Source organism: Bombus vancouverensis, chromosome 13 (genome assembly GCF_051014615.1).
Source record: "Bombus vancouverensis nearcticus chromosome 13, iyBomVanc1_principal, whole genome shotgun sequence".
NCBI lineage: Eukaryota > Metazoa > Arthropoda > Insecta > Hymenoptera > Apidae > Bombus > Bombus vancouverensis.
The window spans coordinates 5,887,933-5,913,307 of NC_134923.1; the positions used below are offsets into that span (position 1 = coordinate 5,887,933).

Below are 25,375 nucleotides of genomic sequence, written 5' to 3' on the forward strand. Positions count from 1 at the left end.
TAAAACGCAGACGAATAAAATAAAATAAATATATTTCGATATATAAAGAAATAAATACTTTTAGAGCGTTGGAACGTTACAAACTTAACACTCTTCTTCTTCTTCAAATTCTTATCAGCCATTTTCTATAGTAAATCCATAAAATAAAGCGATCCACAAAGGAATCGCGTCGATGTCTTTTTGGCCACAACTTTCTTCTTCCTTCCCTCGGTTTTTTCATCTTTTTTTTATAGTCCCTTAAAATCTCCAAACTCACTAATCCTTCTCGTATACAGAAACTTGCAAAAGTTCTCCGTATACAAAAGTACCGTATACAGTGATATTCAATTTAAAATCTTGTATTATCCGGCATTTTCACAAAGTAAGCAACCTTATCCTCAGCGACTCTGTAATTGTGGATCCATCTAGATCCTTTCCTAAGACTACCATCGATTCCATCCTTCCACACTCCTGCAGGCAGATAAACTTCTCTCTGTCTGCTACCGGAATAAAGTACGGGCGCTACTATAAGTTCCTCTCCTACAGAAAATTCATCAACGACAACGTGACAGGCCGGATCCGCAGGATCTAACATCCACAAGGGTCGAATTATTGGTAGACCAGTGTCGAGTATTTCCTTAGCGTATTTCTTTAACAACGGTGTCACTGTCTTTTGTCTTAAGGTAGTCAACGTCTTGGCTATTTCTAACACAGATTCGTCCGAGTATTTGCTTGGTAAATGAGTGAAGCGTATCACTGGTAAAAACGTAGACAGCTGTAACCATCTGATGTACAATTCTTTGTCCGGTAAATTCACTTCAAAGTCATTATCAGGATTATTGTCAGACATGGGGAGAGCCACGTCTCCTCCAACAGCACCCGGCATAATGAATGGATAACCAATCATTCCATAGGTCAAAACTGTTGGTATAACAGTCTTGATGGCCTTCCACGAGGAAGAGAATGGCGGAAGGGAAACGAATACTGGCGGTCGTGGCCTAGAGATCGCGCCTGACACACCCATCACTGGCACGGATCCCAATATCGATTTTGTGAATATCGTTTTGTAATGATCCGGATTTGTCAGTGGCTGCTCGCATTTGTAATAGTGAGGCATGTCTTGCGCTGTGCCTAAGTCAAGGTAGAACGAGTCCACGTGGTACTTCATGATCAATCTTTCAAGCTTGGACTGCAGCCAAGGTAGAGTTTTATTGTTCGTGATATCTAGGACGCCCACGCTGTTACTCTGCTTGTACCTGTGAACAGAATTTCGTATCTTTATTTAATCTTATTTACTGTCTTATATATATATATATATGATTATACATATGGGAATATATAATCCGTTGGACTACTTTTTGTCGACTATTCTATTTTTACCTAGCCAAAGCGGGTATTCTCGGATCACTTCCTCTCTCAGAGATCAATAATCGGTTGGCCACGGCGTCTCTAAAATTGATAGACTCTGTAGATATAAACGGCTGTATACTGAACACGATTCTAAATCCTCGACGGTGAATAATATTAATCGTTTCTTCCATCGACGGAAATCGTTCCTCATCCAACACGAAGTCACCTGGACTAGGCTGCCACTCCTCGCTCAGCAAAACGTGTCCCTGTCTCAAGAAGCCCAAAGCTATCACGTTATCCGTGTAATTGTAAACCGCTGCTTCACTGGTAGGTGAAATTTGCCAGACTGGTTCAGACAGCAGCGAATGAACCGCGTTCAACTCATCCGGTTTTAAACCGTCCCACAAAGACTTCTCAGCCATGGAAGAATGCAAATTCTTCATATTATCGGTAGCACAGATCGTGTAGTTTAACTGAGGCAACGGTGTCAGATGATTAATATACGCGAAAGCATCATATTTCGCTTGCATACAGAAGTTGTTGCTTTTGTTTGCGTTAATCGACACGTAAAGTGGAGTTTCTGGATCAACCAGTACAGTAGCGCCTTTCGAGTTTAAGAAATATCTCTTGAGTACATTTCCAAAAGGATGTTTGGTAATGTCACCGGTAATAAAAGGACTTAAATCAAGTCGTCCACGTTCGAGAGGATAAGGCATATTCTGCACTTGGCCACCACCGTACCAATGGCCTCTCTTTTGCGACCAATCGAAGCAATCTTTGGGGTTGTAGTGAGGATTTAAACTTTGCCAAGTAACGTGGTAACAGTGCATGTCCGTGTGTTTTGTGTGAGCGAGATATAGACGTGCTTGTTGAAGCCACTCCATGCAAACAGAGTCTTGCTTCTGGTGATGAGATAGACAAGGAAATACTCCGGTCTCTGCAGGTATACCCTCGCCGAGTCTCGCTGCGATCACTTCCGTTCCGGTACTGCTGTATACGCGCATCACTCGTTTGTTCTTATTGAAACTAAAAATGACAGATTTAAAACATTTATTTATCGAGGCTTTCAGATACTGTAGCACAATTTACACCGTCGGAAACTTCTATTCTAAAAATTCATCAAAATGATAATTGTATTCTCCAATGTGGCATAAGTCTGATGTGTGACAGAGTACGAAGTTACGCAATAGAGAACAAAAATATACAAAAAGCACCATAGAAAGACGGTGTAGAGAATATACAAAACTATAGAAAATATTCGAAGCGTAGAACTCGTTGTGATATTTAAATAAATCTCTGCTTCTGCTTCTTTACTTATCATCGCAAAGACATAAATTGGCATAAATATCCGCAGTCTGGTAATAAGATTATTACATCTTCTTGCTTACCTAAATTTGTCGAAATAGGCCCTTTGAAGGACGTGCTGCGTATAATAAAAATGCGCAAATCCTACCAGGAAGACGACACAGAGGAACAATATACCGACGAAAGCTCGAAGTCTAAGAACAATCATCGAAACAAACGTTTAGACTCTAAGTCGGAAATTACTATAGGTAGTCACGTTTCTCGAACTTGTTTACCGATAATCGGCGTTCTGCCTCTTCTTGCTACTGCGTAGAGCTTGAGGAATCGACAGCTGAAGTTTTTCCTTGAGCAAACTGCTAATGCTGTTAACGCTCGTTATCGTGGAGTTGGCGCTCTGCCCTCCAGATAGTTCCATCGGATCGTTTCCTAATTTCTTATTTATCATTGGAGACATGGTTCTGCCTTTCCTTCGAGGTGGAGCTTGCAACGGTACTCTAAACAATTACGAAAGAAAATATGTAAATTTTCTTCTTTCAAGTGAAATATCTAAAAGAGGCAGTAAGCTTTATTCTCGTTTCTTCTTTTACAATACCTTTGCAGAGACACCGCGCTGCCAACGTCGTATCTTGGCATCATTTTCTGTTCGAAACTTCGTGAGAACGATTATTATCGACGTTTGACTCTCATGGAATTTATCGCCGAATTAATAAGCGATGGAAACTAAAACTGTGGCTTATTCGATTTCGCGTGCAAAGTGACTGCTAGAAACAAAGCGAGCGCGCGGTAAGCCTTAAAGTCTCGAGGGCAAACACTGCGTTAATCTGACCAAGTGCATCGTAAATTACACGAAGATACGCAACAGCGTACACGTAACACAAAGTACGCGGAAATCTCTTGGTGTTAAAGGCTGTTAATGGTCAAATACCGACTGACTGGCAGTCTGGTACGACGATTGGGAGAGTCTCGATCGTACTCTTAGTGCGATAACCCTGAAGCGATATAAAGAAGGTCGAATCCGAAGATGATCCTCGCACTGAGCGCACATAATTCTACGAAGACACGAATACTGGTTTTAACTAGTTAGACAAAGGATTTACATGTGATGTGACGAATATTAACGACAAAAGTTTCAGGAGTGTTCCTCTCTCCTTTTTAAAGGCAGTTCGGATTGACAGTGTTTAAGATACGATATCGTTTTATGATTACTTTACTATATGATTAATTATTGTTTTGTATTTATACGCTGAACTTTTTTCTACGAAATAAATATTTATATTCGTCTGCGAGCGTGTATATTTTTGTATAAAAACGCGTATAAAAATTTGTAAAATCTCGTACCGCAAAATTGGATTCGCTTACTATGTCGTATGGATAATTACAATATTTTATTAGCCTTGTCATTTTTTTACGTTCAAAGGGGACGATTTATTAACGTGTGATCGTATTTAAAAGACTCGCGGGATATTTATCAGCCGAATAAAAAAACTTACTTGGCCAACTCTTCGTCATTCGCTTCTTCCTCGGTCTCAGAACCGAGCGGACTTCCATTGGGCGTCGAACCGCTGTTGCTGAACGTCACGCTGCTGCTGTCGTCGCTCTCCGATCTCGTGAACTTCGAGGCGGTTCCCTGCGAAAGTTTGATCACTCGTGAACATCGAACAATCCCGAGAAAATCAATTTGAGGACAAGTAACAAGAAGAGAAAATTGAAATCGTTGTCTCGTTTCCTGTTTTATCGTTTCTTCCGTGACCTTACTCGTTTAAACTCTCGAAATGTCAAGTCACGATGAACAACGATGGAAAGTGAGACCTGCTGCTTCGAACGACACTCGAGAACTACTCTCACGGAAACGTAGAACGGCATAGCACAGCACGGTGAATGCATAGGTTGACGATGGTAAACATTACGTAATCACCGAGAAATCATACTTTTTCATCGACAAATCGCAACCGACTCAGAAACCGAAGCGAAAACTTTCGGAATTGGAAAAATGATATGTAATTCAAAAATAATTTTTATGCCAATTCCCACTATGCGATATTTGTAGCAGGTATCAGGCTGCGGAATAAAGAACAAACCTTTATCACATCCAGCTTTACATTCTCAGATAATGCTCTTTTCAGAGAATAGTGAGATATGGAATAGATAGAACTGCATTTATAATCCTTGACATCCTTCACATACATAGAGAATACTGTCTTGATCTTTTATGCGAATAACAAACACACACTACTATACGTATTAAAGGTTTATTGTGAATAATGCAGATATAGTCCAAATGAATTATTCTTCACTGGAAGAAACCAGTTTCCAGCTTCAAATTCCTTCGGTACATTTAATAAACATATATACGGATAATTATGACAGAATGACGACAGCTAACGCTGCTGTTAATACCTTTGCTGGGCTCGCACTGTCATTGATTATTCATAGTCAAGCTTAAGACAATGTTTGATTTGCGAATATTAGGAAGAGACTGTGTATGTGTTTAAGCAAATATTATTGAATCCCTGAGAAACAAGTATCGTCTTCTATTCAACTTCTCCGCGAACATCATATTCTTCGAACTTACCTTTTGCCTATCGATTCGTAGATCCTCCATTTCATCCAGATTACTCGGCATCGAAATACTCGTTTTACGAATTCGATTAGCTAGTATCGTAGGATCGCTCGTTTCAGTACTCTTGTCATTTGGAACTTTTATAGTTTCCGTAATTTTGTCTGTGGATGTGGCAGGCGCGTTTTCGTTATGTCCCGCCACCTTCGATGTATCTGGAAACCATAATTATTTTCTCCTTGTTATGTTGTATGTCTCTGAGAAATAGAAATATTTTAGAATCGTAAGTTTTATTTGCGAGTATAATTGAGTATGATTTCAACGCTGTAAGAGAGAAATATTACGAATAAAATATTTACTTATTTAAAGAAGTCATTATTTCTTCCGAATTTCAAACTAAAAACTATATTTTACCACAATCATCGATACTCGATCGACAGTGTTACCAACGTTACTTTGTTTTCGATATTGTTGCCTAAATGTCAACAACTCTAACCTCGACAGAGTACGTTTTCTATCATACCAAATGAACACAATCGACGAAGAAAATTATAAGAGAACGGTTGACAATCTTAAATACCAAAAAAATGTGCGATTGTCCTGCGGATAAAGAGGATGGTAGCAGAAAGGTTCCGGAGACAGTGACGCTTTTTAAAAAATGTGCAAAATCGTACCGTCCAACGAAAGACATAACCGAACCACCGAGCTGTGACACAATTTCGGATAAAGATATCTGGAGTACTGCGGATTCTTCGCAATCGGATCATAAATGTACTATCTACGGATCCCAGTCGAGCTCAAATAGTTTTAGCACTTGTTCCAAAGTGGTAATTTTATTCTCAATTTTTCATAATCGAACAAAACGTTTCGTCAGCTACATTATTTTTCACATCATGTAGTACAAGTTCGTCGATTTTGGGGAATGCGAGTGTCTCGGAGAAGCCGAAGAAGAACCATGGCATCCACCGATATTCAGTTACGAGCCCTGCGTCGAGGAAGAGGAAGTCGAAGAAAGGCCAGACATCGAGTGCACGTTGGCAATTATAAAACCAGAAGCAATAATCTATAGAAAACAAATCGAGCAACGAATATTCGAGGAAGGCTTCGAGATTTATCAAACACGATGGCTGCAGCTCACGCCAGAACAGGTGTCCGAGTTTTACTCGGATAAATATGGACAGCTAAATTTTGCATATCTTGTTGCCTATATGGCATCAGAACCTATAATCGTTCACGTTTTGGCGAAAAAATGCGCCGTTCATGAGTGGCGATTGCTCATGGGTCCGACGAAAGTAATTTATAAATAGGTTCGACCATCTCGAGAATATCTCGTTTAATTCTCCAATTACATTTAATTATAAATTACATTCAATTATTTCAGGTCACGGAAGCTCGTTTGTATTATCCTGATAGTATAAGAGCGAGATATGGTAGAAGAGGCGAGGATTTTAAAAATGCTGTTCACGGAAGTAACACTCGACAAGAGGCTGAGAAAGAAATTCATTTCTTCTTTCCTGATTGTATAGATTCTGTAGTTACGTGTCCTTTTCTCTTTTTTTTTTTTTTTAATCATAGATCATTTCGTTTGTTTGTTTCAGTCATAGTCGAGCCTCTGCTGAAGAATCAAATAGCAGTGGATTACTTGTGGGAAGTACTTAACCCTGTACTCGTAGAAGCACTATCAACAGTAAGAAAAACAACTTCTAGGATACCTTTTGTCAAACCTCAACGATTAGACCGGAAATTGATAATTTGTTCAAATTCCTTTACACAGTGTTGCAAATTAAAACCTGCAGATCCTGTCCTGTGGCTTGCCAATTGGTTGATTATGAACAATCCGAATAAACCGAAATTGCCGCAAGATCTTGCCATGATTCCATCGTGAATATCGAGAAATTTTATTTTATACTTCCGAAGACTTTGTTGTTTTTCGTAAATTCTATTTTCCTGATATTAATAAACTACGTGTTATCTCACCTACTGTGATTTTCTCCTTCTGAGGTTCGTGACGTTGACATGGCGTTCTTTTGTTTATTGCCCTTCTTTGCGTTCCGCTTAAAATGGGACTGTACCTTGAGAAAGTATCATCGCGTTAATAAACCATAACGACATGTTACAACTCTACCGTCATTTCTTTTTATTAATACTAATAATAGTCGTTCTATCGATATCGGTACCTCGAAATTACTAAATTTTGCACAACATTCACAAGCTGTTCGTCCTCAAAAATTCCGTGGCCGAGCGTTTCGTTTTCTTTGGTTAACGTGCACTGTTTCTTTTCGACGTTCCCATCAACATTCACCGCAGAATCCTTCGTTCTACCTCGTAAACGTTCTCCTTGTTCACGCGTAGAATCACAATTCCCAGTGTGACTCACAGTCGGTAAATGAATCGTATTCGACGAGTACAAATTATTCACTTTATGGGCACGATTTATTTCGTCCAATCGTGATCCCCAAGTGGAACTCCTACACCCAAAAAATTAATCCGTAATTCTGACGACTTTTCGATCGACGTGTTATTCGACCGAACAACGTGAGTGAAATCGAAATTGCGTTCTACCTAGGGCGTTCTTCGTTCACGAAACGCACTCTTGCTACTGTTCCACCACTCTGCTCGTCATCGAAATCATTGCACGTGATTTCCGGTGTCGCGCCGATTAATCCATTGTCGTCTGGAATTTCCAGATCGTCCCGGAGGTTGCCGTTTCTTCTCGAACTCTTCCTTTCGTTCGACACCTTCTTTCTCGCCGGTTTTTCTGGTGTTTTCGCTGGATAGTATTTTCCTCCACTTGGTGACCTTCGAAGTATATGCAAGATAAGGTTATTATATCGTTACCAGCGCGTGAAAACTTTACAGGGTCGTTTCGTCTGTTCCCGAAAATTAGGTCTAGTTCATAGAGAGCTTCGTATGCTTTATTTCCAGAAAGCTAGATTTAAATATTACTAAAATATAAATTATAGAATTAGACAGATGGCAGAGAGCCTCGTACGACTTATTCTCAAAATCTAAATCCGCGTTATAAGGAATGTCGTATATTTTGTCCTCAAAAACTAGGTCTAGACCGTAAAGAACGTTTTACAGATATTGCCGTCGAATTTTCCCCCAAAAAAAGGTAAATTTAATAGTTTTCGTGATTATTCTAAGTTAAAGGTGGCGATCTGAATTTAATCGAAAAGAGATGGTCGTCGATCCCTGGCGTTAAACGAACGGCAATCGTTTTACCTGGAAGAGTGCCAAGGATCCACCCAGGTGGGTTCCCCGGAGCTGGTTTCAACAGCTCCGCCAGCGGGAAGATGTTCCACCACGCTGCTATATGCTGGCTTGTACCAAGGTGACGGGATCCTGACTATTCTACCAGGGGACAAAGATTCCTCTGGCTTACTTCCGCTCTGTTGTGGCAATAAGAATGACAGGGAAACGCCTGGTCGTTCTGCCAAGCCGACTGGATCGACACTGGCTACACTGACGTCCCAGGGATCGACGATGGAGAGCAATACTTTCTGCGCAAAGAGAATAAGGATGGAGAGTATGTCGGAGGGAAGAGGGGCAATCAGAAGAGTACCGTCACGGGAGTTGGCTAGTTAAAGTTGATTAAAGTTATGTCGTGGTACCGTCAGTTGAGCCAAAGTGAAAAGAAGAGGATCATCTCCAGACGGTTGCGTCGTGACAAGAAACCTTCGTGGCATCTTTCACGGTTGAGCAAGGGAGGAACGTAAAGATTTATCGTGTCGTTGCTACTCAAGTATTAGAAATTGATAAATTTCTGGCCCTTAAATCCGAGTGTAAAATGTGATGAGCTTCGAAATCGACATTCGTGAAACTAAAAACTCGAAGGTTCTTTCGTTACATATTTATGATCGCACTCGAACGAGCTCGTTAAAGAGAAATCAAATTATGGTATTTACACTTCGTTAATCATCGAAAGTGGCATCGAGCTGACAGTTCAACGTATACGAACCATTCGAATTACATAATGGAAATTGATAATGGCTTGCATGTCGCACGCGTGCTATTTTCTTTTTTATTTTTAATGTACCAGACAAATTTAAAATTTTTTTTTTTTTTTTTTTTGAGAGGCTTAATTGTAGCTTCCGAAAGATAAAAGTTGCTCTATCTTGGCAAAATCGTCTTGGCAGATTTGTTCAAGGATAAGAACGAATCGGACGCAAGATGGAAAGTTGAATTAAGATCCGATTAAATAGGATATTTGAAAGGGGCAAATATTAGGTAATTAAGTAGTATAAAAGCAGAGAGATTGGCGTGTTGCATTTATTCGCTACACTGTAAATATATTTGCCAAGTGTACATCGAGCGGTGTAGTCAGTATTATCAAGGGGACCATATCTTGTTTACGTTCGGCGGAGCAACGGACAGAGTTTTAAACAAACTAGACAATAAAACAATTACAAAAAAGCCGTGCAAAGATTACATGTACGGTTTAAATCGCCGCAATTAGCGAACGAACAATTTTCTTAGATGTTCGTTTGTTACTTCGCTATTGATACACTAACATTTGATAAGAATAAAAGGAAGTATTACTTGTTGAAGATAAAGCGTAAAGCTACATACGTTGAATGCATGAGTCAGATTCCTCGTGATCCACGATACATGTATCAAGCTCTTTTCTCGTTCTACGAGACAATTCGTGTTTCCCTGATGTCATATTAGAATAACGTAATTGACTGTTAATTGCATGATTTAACGACTACCGTTTTCTTCTTTTGAAATAAATACATTTTAATTCAACAGACAGAATCACCATTACAAAAGCGTTGTAAATTTGCACGAAAAGAGTGGCGACGTTTGGGACGACGTTGCTCCGAGTGACCGTCATTGTTTTGCGTTTCGTTTACGATTCAAATCTCGAGGATTTCATGAATATAGGAAAACAAGGAGCAAAAATTAACGACGATGATCTCATTCGCACGGTTGATTCGTTTGCACGCAGAGATGCGAGTTTTCTATGAAATTAGGTTAACAACTGCAGAAACAGTAAGATAACTTTCGACCTCGAACGAAAGATCGAGTTATAACTCGATACAACAACAGTAGCAACACAAAGTTTTATCCTTTCCTCGAAACGTTCCGAGTCTGATTACCATGAGTTTTGGTACCTTCCCGTGGTCATTTCTTAGGAAAATTAATTATAATTTACACGATATGCCAATACTTATCGTGCATATTCTATACCTCGTGTTTAGTCCGATACGTAACATGCAAAGTATCGACATCCTATAAAAAACAAAATCAGATTTTTCACGTAACAAGAACTTTACGGACAAAGTTTAATTCGATCATGCAACTCTGTTATGCAAGCGATGATTTTGAAGGCCAAGGAAAATTGTTGAGACAACTAAGAAAGGCTGTGTTGAGTCCTTCGTCGACAAATATCACTGGCAGCAAATTCACAAATAGTTTGTCAAATTAGTTTCTATCGATCTATAATTCTTTAGAATCGTTCGATGTGTTGTACAACGATATTAGATAACGTGTTTCGGAAAATACAGGGTTTGCAAGTTAATTTGAGTACGTAACAGAAATTCAAAGAGTAGTCGATAAATCCGTGAATCAGACTGTCGTGCAGACTGAAATCAAATAAGATCGTAATAAATATGGAGTGGCAGTATCGTTTGAAATATTTATATTTTCGCGTTACTTTTAAATAAATTTGTCATGCTTCCACGTATTCGGACATATGTTATAGTTCTAAAGAAAAGGGGCTAATTAGAAATGCTAGATAACTTGCATGACGTCAGTAAGACTATTTAACAGGAAGCGATAGAATTCTTAAATAAAGATGATTTACGATAAGTGATAATTTAAATAGATTTCATTACTCGATAGAAGCATTCTGTAATTAAAAAACATTACAATTTATCATTACTATTTATCATGGCAAGTCAACGGCTAAAAACGCTTACAGTAAGAAGGTTGTTACTTTATACGATTCTTTTATATCGTTTCATCTTTGCAAATGTTATTCTTAAATGGGTCGGCAAAACCGAACGCAGCTTTGAAATGGTGTAAATCAATGCGTCAATTGTTGAGCAGTGTCAAAGTTGCATAACACTTTGGTCTGTTCGCACAATGAATTTTCAATAAACTACTGTACTTGTATATATTCGTTATACATATTGTGTATAATTTCAAGATACAACTGAAAAAGAACGAGGAGAATAATTAGAATGAAAAGTATTCAAAAACAACCACCGAGCTTAAGATTTAAGTCTTAAGATTCTCTGAAGTTGATCGTCCCTTTACACGATCGAAGAAAAATCCAATAAAAAACGGAAAGTACCGGATTCGCGAGAAAAGAAACATAGAATGCAATTTTGAGAAAACATACGCGCAACTTTCACGTAGCGTTTAAACGATTCTTATCGCTTCAAAGGCACAACGCGGTTCTACTAGAAAAACTATTAAAATTGTTATCGATCACGTTGCTCGAAATACGTTGCACTACGCTGTCGAAAAAAAAAAAAAAATAAGTAAATGGAAAAAGACAAGAAGGATGTTCACTCACCTTTTGATTGTCGGCTGTCTTTCGTTTCCTCTTTAATCTCTCCATTATTCTGGATCGAACGTTCGAACCGGTTGATCGCAGACGATTATCGAGCTTTCGAGCCTAAATTATACCGCGTACGTTGAGACGATTAGATGAGAGAACCTCCACCTTCGAAGACAGGTGGTTTTAGACTGATCTTCCGTTCCTTATATCGGCAACCACTTAGCGATATCTTCCGAGACCGCGTTCAATGTATCGGTAACGCGTTTGCGCGCGTATAAACGCTCACCGATTTGCAAGCGTTCACTAATACATAAAAATTGAATACCGCATACTTGTATATATACAAGATATGTCCCTCTTTCCGCCCACGGACAACTGATATCGATAAATCCCGTGAGTGACCAAATCGGAGCGCGTGAGCGAGCGTGTTTACGCCGCTACCGATCGGATACTAGTACAGTTCGCGATCCTTCGGTAGGAAATTTATATTTCCCGAGAAGACGGTTCGCAATCACCAAGGCGGCCCATAATCGCGAAATAAAAATTTCTCTTTTTAAATGTTCGCGACGAATTTTACGCGGCCTCTGGTATCGAAGGAGAAGAAGAAGATCGCGTTCGTAGGTATCTTTTTAAGGGAAAGCTCGTGGAAGAAGAAAATTTCGAGCATCGAGGAAAGAGCTTGTTGTATAGTAATTAGCGATTAGTTTCGAAGAAAGTTCGTAACTTCGGCAAAGATTTGCAACGTATCGATCTCGCGAGCGTTGTCACGGCGCTGTTCGAAACGAAGCGAGAGGAACTTGAGAACGTTATTTGAAAACGAATCTGTGCAACTATTCGTTTTTCAACTCGGGCATCGTTATACGACGCGCAAAATCACGGCACAATTTATTACATAAGCGACATTGTATATCCAGCGTAACCTGAAATCTGCGAAATTATAGAGAAGTAATAATTCCATGAGTTTAGCTGTGTTATCGAGCTGTGCAAAAAATATCAGTATCAATAAAGACGGATGTTATAATGTTCTCTGTATTTTTTTATTTTTTTTTTTAATTTTTTCTTCTTTTTTCGTAATTTTATTTTTCCCCGACTCTTAACAAGATGATCCGAAAACAAATCCAACAATATCAACGTTAATCCGAAATACCAGTTTCACAGCAAAAGTCGCAAACTAATAGTACATGATAAATTGCTTGGAGCATTTGTTATTACGAGCTACGATTATACATAGTACTTTAATTAATGTCTAAAGAGTTAATTGTAATGATATGGTCTTACTGTAATAATAATTAAATTAAACTACCTAATTCGTCATCCAATTTTACAGACTTCTTTTCAACGTGATTATTAATGAAGTAATTAATAACTAACCGCCTTCTTTTTTGGACGTACTGTCCCCTTAGTAGAGAAAAGAAATAACATCTTTTATATTCTTCGATACAAAAATACTACTGGGCAACGATAAATAAGTATAACTAATAAGTTAATAAACTTGATGATTTTCGCACAATACAATTACATATAATATAAATAAATATAGGCACGCGATAACAAACATAGATCAAATTTGGTAAATAATTTTCACATGCATGCTCTAAAAATGTAAAGCTAGTTCCGAGCAATGTAACTTGGACGTATATTTCTTTGCTTAATATTCTTTCTAATTTCCCTCGAAAATATTTCTATCGTCGACTACATGATTAACGTGTAACGACATAACTTCGTCAGAAATATTGTTGCCGCAAAACACATAATTGCTTATTCCGACGCTACCGATGAAACTCGAATAATTAATTATTTATTATATAATTACTTCATCGACTAATAGAATAATATATCACAAAAAAGACATGAAAATCTTACGGCCGTTTTTGCCAATCGATGCGACCTTCGGCTAGAGTCTATTAATGATATTTTAATACTTGTTCGGTACTTCGTGTACTGCGCTTTCACGAATTACAAACTTAAAGCAATAAATGTTCGCGCAGGTAACGCTTAATACGACCAAGCTACTAGTATTTATAGATTTTTGTTGGAAAAATTGAACAAAAACTCATAACTTAAAACAAGAGATAATCGTATTGGCGAACTTACAAACCATTGTTCGATGCTTGAATTATAAGCGAACTTCGTAGCATCGTGATACTACAATTTTCAGTTCCGAGCCTCGAGAAACCGAAGGTCCACCTTCGTTCGTCTTCGTTCAAATATAATTACGGGTGAATTTTCAACAATAACTTGCAGATCATTTTGCACAGTTCCCATATAGTAGAATTATTGATAGGATAAAAATCAAAAATCGTCATTGTGTACATCCCCGATTGATCGATCTATATGAGCGGAACAGATACATATATACGTAAGTAGATTTATATTTCAGACGTACATATTTATATATCTGATCGGATAGTACTGTGTTCAATGCGTGAAATTCCCATAAAAATAATCAAAACTTCCCTGCTTAAATATCGTACAGTACTGAACGATAATCAATCACCTTAGATTAATCCGATCAATCGAACTTGAATTATTAGAAATCTTTGCGAACAGAACATTCGTTTCGTTTAAACAAAAAGGTTCTCATTATTCTTACGGCACTTCAAGGATTATACTCTTAATGCTACTAACGTTATCTCCCTCTTCGATATCCTTAGGATAAACCATTCGGCTTCTGCTGCCTCAAAAATCACGCGAAATTCACTTCGAATAAAGTTTAAAAACATTAACGATAGTTATACATCTATTTCTATAATTATTATCTGCCGAGGCTTCTCTCGTTGTTGAACAAGCGAATCGTTCGGAACGGAAGTGCAGAAGATCGCGAAGCCTATCGATGGAAAGCAATTTGAAGAAGGCGACAAGGAAAAAATAGAGAGACCATAACGACGAATGTGGTGTTCCCAGCGATAGATTGGTTCCGAACAATTCGCTGTTCCATCGGTTAACACGACGAACAGGCCAAGATGCTTTAAAGGTGCATCAGTGTATTTACCGGTTTTAAAGACGCTAAAATTATTCATATATAATCGTTTCGTTCTTATTATCTGTATCTTCTTTAACAATGTCACTGAGTATTATCTTTCTTTGCTCACCTGCTATGGCGTTCTACCCATGTCTTTCTTTAACTCTTAACGTTTCTCTTAAGTCTTATTTATATTTGTGGGATCTTGACGCTTCTTGTTTCTTCCATCGCTAAATCATCGTTACCTTAAGTTTTATCTTTAGACAAACGTTTACACACGTTACGAATGTTGTCGTCGTATAATGAAGGATAATGAAGTGTATTTGTTTGCGAGTTTAACGATGATTTCAATGTCTAAGCACAGCTACGATTTTTAAGTTGGATCGCGTCTCGTTTACAATCTCTGATATACGTATATTCACCATTTGTACACTACCGGCGCGCGATTACACGAGATCGGATCGAAAACAATTTTTACTTTATACTTCTGCTTCTTTAATAGTAAAAATATAGCTTCGGGAAAAAGTAATCTGTGCTATCGTTCGAACCACTATTACGCTTACTTTACACACATGATAACATGAACTGGATGTTGGGAAAATCTCTACTTCGTTATCAAGTACATACAACCGTATACGTAGATGAAAACGGGCTGGAAAAAATGTAAAAAAAAAAGTGAAAAAATGCGCACAGAGTATAAAGAAAACTAACCCTTAAAAGATAATACTTGTTGGTTAAGTTCATATACTCGTAAGGATTTAACGAACGAAAGTTGGCGATACTTATTAGGCTAGTAGAAAGGAACGTCTCGTAATTCAATGATTCTCCCGATCGAGACCCAAAGATACGTTATACACGATGAACGATAGGCCAAAGAATAGGTTCATCTATTCATCTGGTGTTTTAGCATGATACTATAGCAACAATATCTTACATAGAAAGTAATGCGATCGCTTAGTATTCTTCCCTTTCTAACTAAAGTAGCGCAATCTACGATAGAAGTGTTATTAGCTAGAGATACAACGATACGTTTACATCCATCTGATGCTGATGTTTGCTCTTTTGTTTAGAACAAAAGGAAAATGTTAATTTTCTAGTAGTACTTTTCGTATTTGCAATACTATTAAAAGATCGTACACTAATACGTAACAGATGCACTGTGTTCGTAGCATCGTGAAACTAATCAAACAGGAGTCTGGTGTGATTAGGGTGTCCCGTTAATTTTTTAATCGTCTTAGAAAAGTAATCCTAATCAAAAAGTTCTTGCTACAAAGATAAGTGAAATGTGTCCGATGAGACGATACCTTTGCTATTATGCACCATACACGTTTTTTAACGCCGCACGTTACCTCATTCTCCTGGATCGTCCCACTTTGCTTCTTCGGCTATTCGGTCAAAACAATCTGACAGGAACGTGTACTGCAAATAAAACGTAATATGTTCGATCGTAAATATGCAAAATAGTTTGATTAAATCGTAACGATACAACACGAAAAAAGAAATGGAAAAGACAGATCATGAATAATGTAACAGCATCCTCTCACAACATATCACCTATACATAGCGAATAAACAGATTATTAACTATTGTATTATCATACAACATCCAGGTAAAAATAGAAAATAAAGAACGACTCGTAAAACAGCATTGCTCTGCCATCAAAAGAAATGACTGCAATCAATGTACAGTAACACATTGCAGCAAGTTATTGAAATTCATCTTTTGAATAAGAAAAAAGGGGGAACTCACTACTTACATAAGGTGTGAAAAGCTTTAGCCAACGCGGTGGACGGTTGTCTTGGCGCGTGTATTGAAAGCAGAACGCCATTCCTTCTTCGTCTACCTCCCATCGAGTAATGGTGTTCCAGTGAAATTCAACGACTTGAGATTCCAAAGTGCCGTCCTCCTTCGCTGCGTGTAGCTTAAATGCCGGTGTTCCAACAGCGGGAACAACGTGTCCTTCCTTTCGTGAGTCGCACGCGCAATGAGGGAACACGATATCGCCGTAACCGCTCAATTCTTTCGCTAGTTTTAGGTACTACAAACAAAAGAATAAAAAGGGAATGTGAATACAAGACTTTTGAAACTGACGAGGGTACAGCACATATTACATAGAAATAAAAAGTCGCTCGTACCTCGTGTTTCCTCGACGCGTCTTGCAATGCTTTCAACTGATACAATCTCTCGCCGGCCGAAATGTGTCCTCTGTTAACTTCGTCCACAGTTTGCCAGAAGGTCCAGGTTAATGCTTGCTCGCTGAGTGGTCTATTTACATTGAAAAGCCACCTTCTTATTGCTAAACACGTCACACTGGCGGTCGAGTAATTTTGAACGTACAAGGTATGAGGATGTTCATGGGGTTGCAGCTTTCTTTCTGCGAAACAAACGGTATTCTATTAAAACGAATGACATCTCTGGATATATTACAGTAGTTAACAATAGATCTTGCCACACATCTATATTTTCCAATGAAGCGCTTTTTATCAGATTCTACACTTCATTTTTAATATAATTATATATTCGTTTAACATATCCCTTTCATATATGTACTCTGATCTAATTAATTATCATGTAAATATTATAATAAATACAATCGTGTGTCAATACTTTTTTGTAACCACTGTATTAAATAATTCGATCTACTGAATTTACTTCCAAATTACGTACCGAAATTATATTCCACGATCTCGAAAAGATAAAAGTATCTCGCGGTTTCCGCGTCTAGTCCCACTCTACTGCAAACTGCATCGTATACGTCACTGACGGAGGCAGCTTTAGCCACAGTTATGGTAACAACCTCGCGATCCGGCAATAGTACTTTTAAATCGACAGCTGGACCTTGATCTCCATCCTCTTCGAGTCTATCGGCCAAGAATTCTTGCATGATATCGCTTTCGGCAATTACGCGCACGGCGCAAACCTTCTCCAAATACTGTTCTAATCCGCGCCTTCTCGCGTCCAGTTGAAGCTCGCTCAATCTACGCACAAATATGACAATATTTACATATAAAAATACATCAGACGCACGGGTCGAGCCGAAAAATTCGGAATTTGATGTGGATATCATACTGAAATGGCCATTTTCCTGGTAGCTTAGGGAAGTTAAAACCGATAAATTCCTTCTTCAGTGCCATATGCAGCGCAGCGAATTCTCGATAGCGTCGAGAGCACAAATGTCTGCCTGCCATGTGAACGTTGAAAACCACATAACGCTCGTGCTTCCTCTCACGGACGTGATAATCCGGCACGCTGATAGGTAGAGATCGCTTCTCGCTGTAGTCCACCGATGCATAACTAGGAGAAAGCGTAATCGACCAATATAAATGCGCGGAAAGTGAAAACAAGGAATCATTTAATACGCTTGAAAATCTATCGCAAGATCTTTAAACGCTCCAAAAGTCTCGAAATCTTGAAACTCATTGACATACAACATTTTTTCGCAACGGACGATCCCATCGCCTGATAGATGACTGTGCACGTCAATAGATCGAAAACTTAAGAATCCATCTTTAAGAGATCTTAGAAGATTTTAAGCACCTAAGTCTCTTTAAAATTTGAAGATCTTATCTCTTAAAGAGACTATCACGATAGATAGTAAGGCAACTTGCGTACCTTAAATCTTCGAAAGGTTCTAACTTTTCCGCTTCCTGCGGCGTAACGGAGATAACAGTCAGCGTTAAGACATCACCCCCTGACTTGATCAAATCCACCACTTGCTTGTGGGTGGCTCCCTCGACGTTCACATTGTTTCTGTAACAAGACCATGTCTTTATCTTCCAAAAAGTACATCTACAAATCATTTCACACATCTTTCTTTTACCCTGCCGTGATTGCTTTGAACCGCGAGTCAAGATTCGGTCCGCGACGTCCACGATTTTCCATCCACTCGCATTGAACTGCAGTGACATAACACGTCAACATTTTATAGTTTTATCACCACGATATCGAGAAAAAGTTGTCAACTGTTGCAAAATCAAAGCAGTGACTTGTTAGGCTCTGTTCGGACTACACTCGAAGCTACACAGCGAGGAAAGAAAGCAAATGTTGCAGTATCTTTCCTTCTTTCTTTCTCTGCCCAGTCGCGATTCCGTGGCTAGTTTTGACTTTCACAACTAAAAGAAACACAGGAGGAAAGGAAGGAGGAAAACAGGTGACCAGCCTTGGTCGAACTTCGAATTCCACGCGTGAAAGGACGACTGTTATTGGTCGCGAGAGGAGGCACGACTCTGCGATCGATTTGCGATCTACTACACTCCAACTAAGCATAAACAGTGCATTTTATACTTATCCCTATCGACCTCGTATCCCCCCTCCCCCCTTCACCTTAACTTTATTTTATTATCTTTGATTCTGTAGCGAACTGGGTTGGCCAGATAATGCCACGCGTTGTAAACAAAAAAAAATTACTATGCTTCTGATTATTAATACTCTTGTCGTATACGATGACTTTTCATCGAGGATCAATTTATGCAGCGATCGGCGAAAGTATTTGAATATTTTCAATGGAAAACTGTTACGCATATATTGCGTTGAGAATCGAGAGTATAATTGTTAAGCTCAAGTTTTATCAATTTATTGCGAAAGATAAACTTTCTTCGCAACTTTCCTGCCATGGGCTGTTAATAGACTCGTACGACAATGCGAGTATATTTAATGAGAGTTGCTATTTTTACAGCAAACCGTTTTTCAGGTGTTCTGCGCGTCTGTCCCGGATAAGTATCGGAGCAACAGAAAATCGCCTCGCTTCTCTTACGATTTAGAACAATGTAATTTGACCTGAACAGACTGTAATGAAATCAATGAAGGATAAGGGCGACTATTATTGATCAAAGATAAAAATAGAACTATCGAAACTGATTTTTAAATGTTTTACAAGTCTAATGACAATTTAATGTTCTCGTCAAGATCGGTGCTTGAAGAGAAAGAGAAGAAAAGAAGGGAGAAGAACAGAAGATAAGGAAATGGATTTACCGAGATATATGGGTCTCGATAAAACTATCGTTTGTTTCTTTATCGCGTGCTACTTTTCCTACGACGCAGTCTGGTCGAAAGAGGATACCAATCATGTAAAAATGTACGTAATCATGTAATATATAATTGGCAAGAATTATATAAACGTAAACTGCGGAACTCTTTGTTTTTTCTTTCCAGTTTAATCTCGCAAACGACCGAATACTTCGGGCGTGCTGAAAACGCTCCAAGATAGGATTTAATATACTCATCGTTGATTGATAACTGACGAAGTCTACAATTATCAACACGCGATACTATCTGCATTGCATCCACTGTTAATCGTACGTTGACCTTATCCAAAAGAAAAATAAATCCTACAGATTTGATCACCAATTCAATTCTACTCGTTTCCATCAAAGGCTTTCAGTTCTCCAGGCTTTAATCGACACAGTCGCGGACGTAATTGAAGGGAAAGCTAAGCAAGCAAATAGCGATGAATTCGCTGAATGAACGATAACACGGTAGTACTCGGTGTTTGTCCGAGTGTCGCAGAATCGATCATTCGTCGAGAAAAAAAATTACATACACGTAACGTGTTGCAATTTTTTTAAAAAATATCGATAAAATTCCTTTATCGAGTGTTCTTGTTATTAATCGCCATTACGATCACGTTATTTTTCCACAATATTTTTCGCACTTAGCGCAAGATGTAACGTAGAAAAGAGGTCATATACATATATCTGAATGCCAAGCGTATTTACATTTATCGGTATGTCAACCAAACGATACATTTCAACAGGAGCGAGATAATCTGCTATTACGATGAAAATGTGAACTAGTTATCTATTAGTAAGTTACCAAACACAATGTCATGAAAGAGTAACAGCACGGACGAAGTATGCATAACGTACGGTTAATATACATCGTGATGAAACTTCGTATTTCATCGATTTAGAACGATGAATTCGAGGAATTGTATTTGTGGCAATAGCTAGGCTGCGGATGTTTATGCATTTCTGAACAATTTTAAGATGTACAAATCTTTAGACTGTATGTAAAAATGATATATAACGTATTCAAAGCATAGTGTTTCATATAACGTTTAGCATTTGAAACAAATTATCACATAGATTTTACTTTTTCAGGTAGTAATGTAACCAAATTTGCATAAACACTCGTAGTCTGGTAATCACTGAAGTTACGAAATATCTAGTGCCGCATCGCGTGAAATAAATCATTCATCAATGATCATTATTTGCATTCTTGTGCATACAATTACGTCTGCGTAAAATTAACCCGTACATAATACATTAAACAGACATTAATAAATAACTTTACGCAGTTATTAAAAAGTTTCGAGAAAATTCAACGTTATGTTTATTTATGAATTTCTTATTCTTCGAATTTACAAAACCAAGCATGACATCTTGGTCTTCTTTATTAAATTAAGCTTAGATATTAGTAATACGATAACTACAAACATTAGCCTATAGACTAATTGAATAAACCATGTAGCGTTTCTTCATACCAGTTCATTCATATAATTACTCAGCTATTCCAATGAAACTGGTCCAGGTGCAACTAGTAAAACAGATTGCAGATATAAACGGTATCAGATGGATCAATGGCAATAATAAGATTGTACGTGATGAGATACAGGAACTGAAGAAATATTTTTCCCGCCGACTCTCTTGAACCGCATCTGAATATTAAAAAATAAATATTGCTTATTGAAAATTAGAAAATAAATATTAAAAAATAAATATAAAAAATAAATAAAAAAAAAATAAGCTATATAGATAAATAAAGTATATATAAACTTCCTATGTTGAACGATTAGGAAATTCTTCGATTCGATTAGAAATTAGCTAATTCTTTACAGATTAGATGATATCGTTATTTCTTACTCGTATCCACCTTAACAACTGATACGGAATTATCTCTAACATCCTACTCTTTCGTCTACATTTTCTGGTATTACTTCCAAGTTTCGTTTAAAGCTTAGCGATTTTCTTCTTTTTTTTCTGAGGCACATAATCGCGTCGAAGAAACACCCGTTTCACTCTAATTTAATATCGTGTCCTTGGCGGCTGAAAAGTCCATCCACGAGATCGCCACGCGTACGTGTAACCACTTGTTAGAAGCCGTACAAGGGACAAACCTTCTGCAAGCTTCGATGCTTGATGAAGCTAGCGTATCGAAGAGAAGAATCAAATTTCTAAGTCGACCTTGTCTCAATTTTACGTTAATTATAGTATTTTGCCAAGCGAACATATTAACTCTTTATGTTATCGAGTTGCTTTCTACAGAATTTGCTTTCTACTCTAATTACCATCGTCAGCGTGTGTGTAAATGATAAAAAAAGAAAAGTTACTGTAAATAGTAGATATAGGTACTTACTTACGTGATTAACGTCTGATTTCTCGAGTTGGTTCAACCAAGTACACTGACCTATTGCGCTTACTCAAGATAACGAATTAACTAATAAACCTTGATACATTTTTCCCTGGGAACAATGTCTTCTGTTAATCTTCCTTGGACAAAAAAACAAAGCCACAAAGCAAACTGTTTACGTCTGGGAATAGCCTGCTTATACAAGTTTTGTTTTCATAACGATAGTTATACACAGTGACTCGTGTGAATATTTCAACATCTATAGGAATGTTTTACAAATGCATTATATACGTTACGCGAAACATTTGGAAATTTCATTAACGCTATAGTGAGACACGAATGTCATGATTACAGTGATACAGACATGATACAATTTGGCACAAATCTGGAAGTGTACAAGAAAGCTAGAAAATATTTTTTGCAAGTATATATTTTACAGAGATCGTGAAATTATTTAGACATTTAATAATTATCGAGTGTTTGATAGAACCGTTTTTAACACTTATTATGTATATCGTGAATCGTATTTTCCTATTCGTTTTCAATGACGCCCTACGCGAATAAAATTAACAAACCAACAAGTTTACAGTACCATTAGACGATCATTATAGAATGGTTAGAATCCACGTATGTATTACCATATGTCTGTTCTTTTTTGCCTTGACATTACGCTTTATACCGATAATAATTATGCAACAGGCGGTAAATTTATTTGTCAGTCAGTAAAATGTTTTTAAGTATATCTTGCAGCTGATAATACATCTAAGTCCGTCCGCAAGTTAAATGACATATGCTTCGAACGGAACTTACATTTATTTTTTCCATTCTAATTGTATCGCAATAACAGCTGTTACGCCTAAAATTGTTTTAAAACGTTCATTGGACTTGTGGTAAATAAGGATATTACGAATTATACGCCAGAGAAAGAATTTAAAAAGCCATGCTCAATACTAAGTAGCTTTCCTATTGATACATCGATCACATAAAAATCAGAGATTGCACTTCCATTTCATAAATGGGGAATAACACTAAAAACAAAAAAATTAGAGTAGGAATTCCCGAAGAAATGGGAAAGAAAATTAACTTCATCCCAGTTAATGTATCACGATGTTTAAATTGATAAATTATCGCGCGCTTCGTTGAAATTCCAATTGCAAAGGCGATTACCGATCTTGCGAAATCAACAGCGAAAGATCGGGCCGATAATAATACTGTTGCGTTTTCTAACGCAGAAAAAGATAAGAAAAACACCAGGTCGGAAGTACCAGGAAATGGAGGGGAGGTGGAGAAGAAAAGGCTGTCGACAGGATACGTTCTCATATTTTGTTCGCGCGAATTTAAAACGATCGACCAAAAACAGAGAAATATTAGTCAAATATTGATCGCTATCTAGATTACAGCAAATACGCGCAAACATTTACTTTATTATTACAAAATATAAAAATAATAAAGTTGAAATGCAAAAATCGTCTTTGGATCCTGTTGCGATCCTCAAGTTTTTATATTTCAATTTTGCTCTCATTGCAGCAAACAAAAAGTATATTTTGTAATGGCTTAAGAAGATTTCAACGTAACATTTTTAAATGAGATATCATGCACACCAATAAGATCTTTTTCATATTTTGTTAAAACCTGAGATATTTTTCAATGTTAGAAAAGTACAAGTGGATCGAAAATGGTCGAAACAATGCAGCTGGATTAATGCCATGAGGTACATAAGAAGCTTCATTCAATTTAAATTCGTCTGGCTGATTAAGCAGCAGAGACTACTGTATCAAAACATATTTCCGTTATAAACAAGAGCGAAAGCGACGAAATAAATATCATTCCGAATTTTATTACATGTTGGTTATTGTTGGTTATTCAACAGTGTTTAATTACCTCGTACAGGTATAATTAGCATAATGACCGGTTTGAAGTAAGGCCAAAGAATAGTTTCAGTGAAGAGTCAAATGGGCAAACTTTTTCAACGATTCGAATCGACTTTTCGAAACGTCAAAACGCGCGATCGAAACTTGAGTAGTTTTGAATAACTTTGATCGCGACAATTACATAGTATCGCGTCGATAAAGCAGCTTTTCATTTAGAAAGTCGTCATTCCTCGATATAAATCGGAGATCTACACATGAGACTAGCATAAATCAGGAGAATAAATGCTATGATGTTTTTGATTTGCAAACTCGACATTGTGTCATATTCCCTTCAACGTGGAAACGTATTACTGTTTTATACTTATGAAAATACAAACAAAAGAACTTACTTACGAAGTAGAAGGCGTGTATGTTTGTCTGTACCGTTATTTCAGTTACATCGTTACGACAATTACGTTTCTAATCGAATAATATATTTTGATGCTTGAGAATTAAAATGGAAAACTCTCGATTGATCGGTATAGATTTTCCTTTCCAAAAGCGTCTGCTATACAAATCTTCTAAATATCTTCTAAAATATATGTCTATGTAGATAATACTGACCGTTAACAAAAGGATATACAACGAAAAGATCGAAAATCGAGTGAAACAAAAGCAGAATTAAATGTTCACTTCCTGATAGAATGGTAGGATCAGGTGAAATGTAAACCTAACTCAGAAACCATCTTCTGTACTGGGAGAGATTACGTCTAACCAGTGAAATTGATTAAAACGAGCGGTATCGATAAAGCTTAAAGCAAACAGCAATTCGGCTGTTCAATCTATGCGGTTAACAATTTTCGGGTAGCCCACTACAATTCGCACACAGTGGATACAACGAGTGGCTGTATGCGATCTTTATCCTGTAAATATCCAATAAGAAATACTCTTACTTCTCAGACGAGGTAAAAGTCGGTACTCGTTTGACAGGTAAACGTACAATGATCAGATCGTAAGCTAAAGAGCGCAGAGAAACAAAATGATCGGAGAACTTCGAAAAGAAAACAAACGAAGCGAGAGAGTGGATTACTCACACTTCTAATATGCGATCGCCTTTTCGTACACCGGCTTTCTCAGCAGCGCCTCGAGGTAATACAGCGCTGACATGCTGAAGCGGCGCGTACAATTCTCCGTTGATGCTTCTGAGCTGTCCACCCTCGCTGACCTGACCGCGTACATTGAACCCAAAACCAGTCTCAGTTTTGTAAATGATGACGCATCTTGGCCCCTGTTCGATCGGATTTGTCTGGTTTACCGGGTGTTGAGGAACGCGCCCGTTGGTGATCATCGTCACGCTCGCGTTTCTCGTTACGTCCTCGTCCGCGGCTGACAAGCGCTGCACCTCCGACTCGCAGTCCGCCATCTTACTCTCTGACCGCCCATTGATCTTTCTCTCATACGAAAATCCGCCGCAAGACTGCGCCTGTGTAGCCCGCCTCGCGTTTCTCTTTCTG

General features: G+C 37.9%; 3 protein-coding genes across 11 annotated transcripts; 1 reads left to right on the forward strand and 2 right to left on the reverse strand.

Annotated features, from left to right (window-relative positions):
* Positions 1-15: 15 nt before the first annotated feature.
* Positions 16-11,872, reverse strand: LOC117161200 (myogenesis-regulating glycosidase). 5 transcript variants are annotated; one of them, XM_033342556.2, is made up of 11 exons: positions 11,718-11,858; positions 8,417-8,694; positions 7,754-7,990; positions 7,369-7,659; positions 7,169-7,263; positions 5,207-5,406; positions 4,125-4,261; positions 2,910-3,128; positions 2,718-2,828; positions 1,360-2,355; positions 16-1,235 (listed from the first exon to the last, which is right to left on the reverse strand). In XM_033342556.2, the coding sequence occupies exons 1-11, from the start codon at positions 11,760-11,762 to the stop codon at positions 329-331; spliced, it is 3,516 nt and encodes a 1,171-aa protein (XP_033198447.2). In that variant the 5' UTR covers positions 11,763-11,858; the 3' UTR covers positions 16-328. The 5 variants fall into 5 exon arrangements, with proteins under 5 accessions (XP_033198447.2, XP_076479794.1, XP_076479793.1 ...); XM_076623679.1 differs by lacking the exons at positions 7,169-7,263; positions 7,369-7,659; positions 7,754-7,990; positions 8,417-8,694 and having other exon boundaries at positions 11,718-11,872; XM_076623678.1 differs by lacking the exons at positions 5,207-5,406; positions 7,169-7,263; positions 7,369-7,659; ... (1 more) ...; positions 8,417-8,694; positions 11,718-11,858 and adding an exon at positions 4,713-4,835.
* On the forward strand, positions 5,402-12,734 carry LOC117161276 (nucleoside diphosphate kinase homolog 5). Of its 4 annotated transcripts, XM_033342716.2 has the most exons (5): positions 5,402-6,018; positions 6,091-6,483; positions 6,573-6,711; positions 6,790-6,878; positions 6,966-7,167. In XM_033342716.2, the coding sequence occupies exons 1-5, from the start codon at positions 5,779-5,781 to the stop codon at positions 7,074-7,076; spliced, it is 972 nt and encodes a 323-aa protein (XP_033198607.1). In that variant the 5' UTR covers positions 5,402-5,778; the 3' UTR covers positions 7,077-7,167. The 4 variants fall into 4 exon arrangements, with proteins under 4 accessions (XP_033198607.1, XP_076479799.1, XP_033198597.1 ...); XM_076623684.1 differs by lacking the exon at positions 6,966-7,167 and adding an exon at positions 8,339-12,734 and having other exon boundaries at positions 6,573-6,878; XM_033342706.2 differs by having other exon boundaries at positions 6,573-6,878.
* Positions 12,735-14,058: 1,324 nt separating this feature from the next.
* On the reverse strand, positions 14,059-25,320 carry Snx27 (sorting nexin 27). Of its 2 annotated transcripts, none has more exons than XM_033342674.2 (7): positions 24,956-25,320; positions 18,277-18,414; positions 17,734-17,958; positions 17,332-17,642; positions 16,800-17,038; positions 16,421-16,702; positions 14,059-16,083 (listed from the first exon to the last, which is right to left on the reverse strand). In XM_033342674.2, exons 1-7 carry the CDS (start codon positions 25,282-25,284, stop codon positions 16,015-16,017), a joined length of 1,593 nt encoding a protein of 530 aa, XP_033198565.1. In that variant the 5' UTR covers positions 25,285-25,320; the 3' UTR covers positions 14,059-16,014. The 2 variants fall into 2 exon arrangements, with proteins under 2 accessions (XP_033198565.1, XP_033198575.1); XM_033342684.2 differs by lacking the exon at positions 24,956-25,320 and adding an exon at positions 18,485-18,959.
* Between the last annotated feature and the right edge of the window lie 55 nt (positions 25,321-25,375).

What these genes read in the sequence shown, in the direction of transcription:
- LOC117161276 (XM_033342697.2), top strand. Translation starts at nt 5,779, where the DNA reads ATGTGCGATTGTCCTGCGGATAAAGAGGATGGTAGCAGAAAGGTTCCG. An exon ending in TTAGCACTTGTTCCAAAGTG is followed by an intron (nt 6,019 to 6,090) that starts GTAATTTTATTC and finishes CACATCATGTAG; the next exon opens with TACAAGTTCGTCGATTTTGG. An exon ending in TGCTCATGGGTCCGACGAAA is followed by an intron (nt 6,484 to 6,572) that starts GTAATTTATAAA and finishes CAATTATTTCAG; the next exon opens with GTCACGGAAGCTCGTTTGTA.
- LOC117161200 (XM_033342556.2), bottom strand. Translation starts at nt 11,762, where the DNA reads ATGGAGAGATTAAAGAGGAAACGAAAGACAGCCGACAATCAAAAG. An exon ending in GAAGGAGAAAATCACAGTAG is followed by an intron (nt 5,407 to 7,168) that starts GTGAGATAACAC and finishes TATGGTTTCCAG; the next exon opens with ATACATCGAAGGTGGCGGGA. An exon ending in AGGCAGAACGCCGATTATCG is followed by an intron (nt 2,829 to 2,909) that starts GTAAACAAGTTC and finishes GATTGTTCTTAG; the next exon opens with ACTTCGAGCTTTCGTCGGTA.
- Snx27 (XM_033342674.2), bottom strand. Translation starts at nt 25,284, where the DNA reads ATGGCGGACTGCGAGTCGGAGGTGCAGCGCTTGTCAGCCGCGGACGAG. An exon ending in GGCGATCGCATATTAGAAGT is followed by an intron (nt 18,415 to 24,955) that starts GTGAGTAATCCA and finishes GTCTTGTTACAG; the next exon opens with AAACAATGTGAACGTCGAGG. An exon ending in GATCGTGGAATATAATTTCG is followed by an intron (nt 17,039 to 17,331) that starts GTACGTAATTTG and finishes TTTGTTTCGCAG; the next exon opens with AAAGAAAGCTGCAACCCCAT.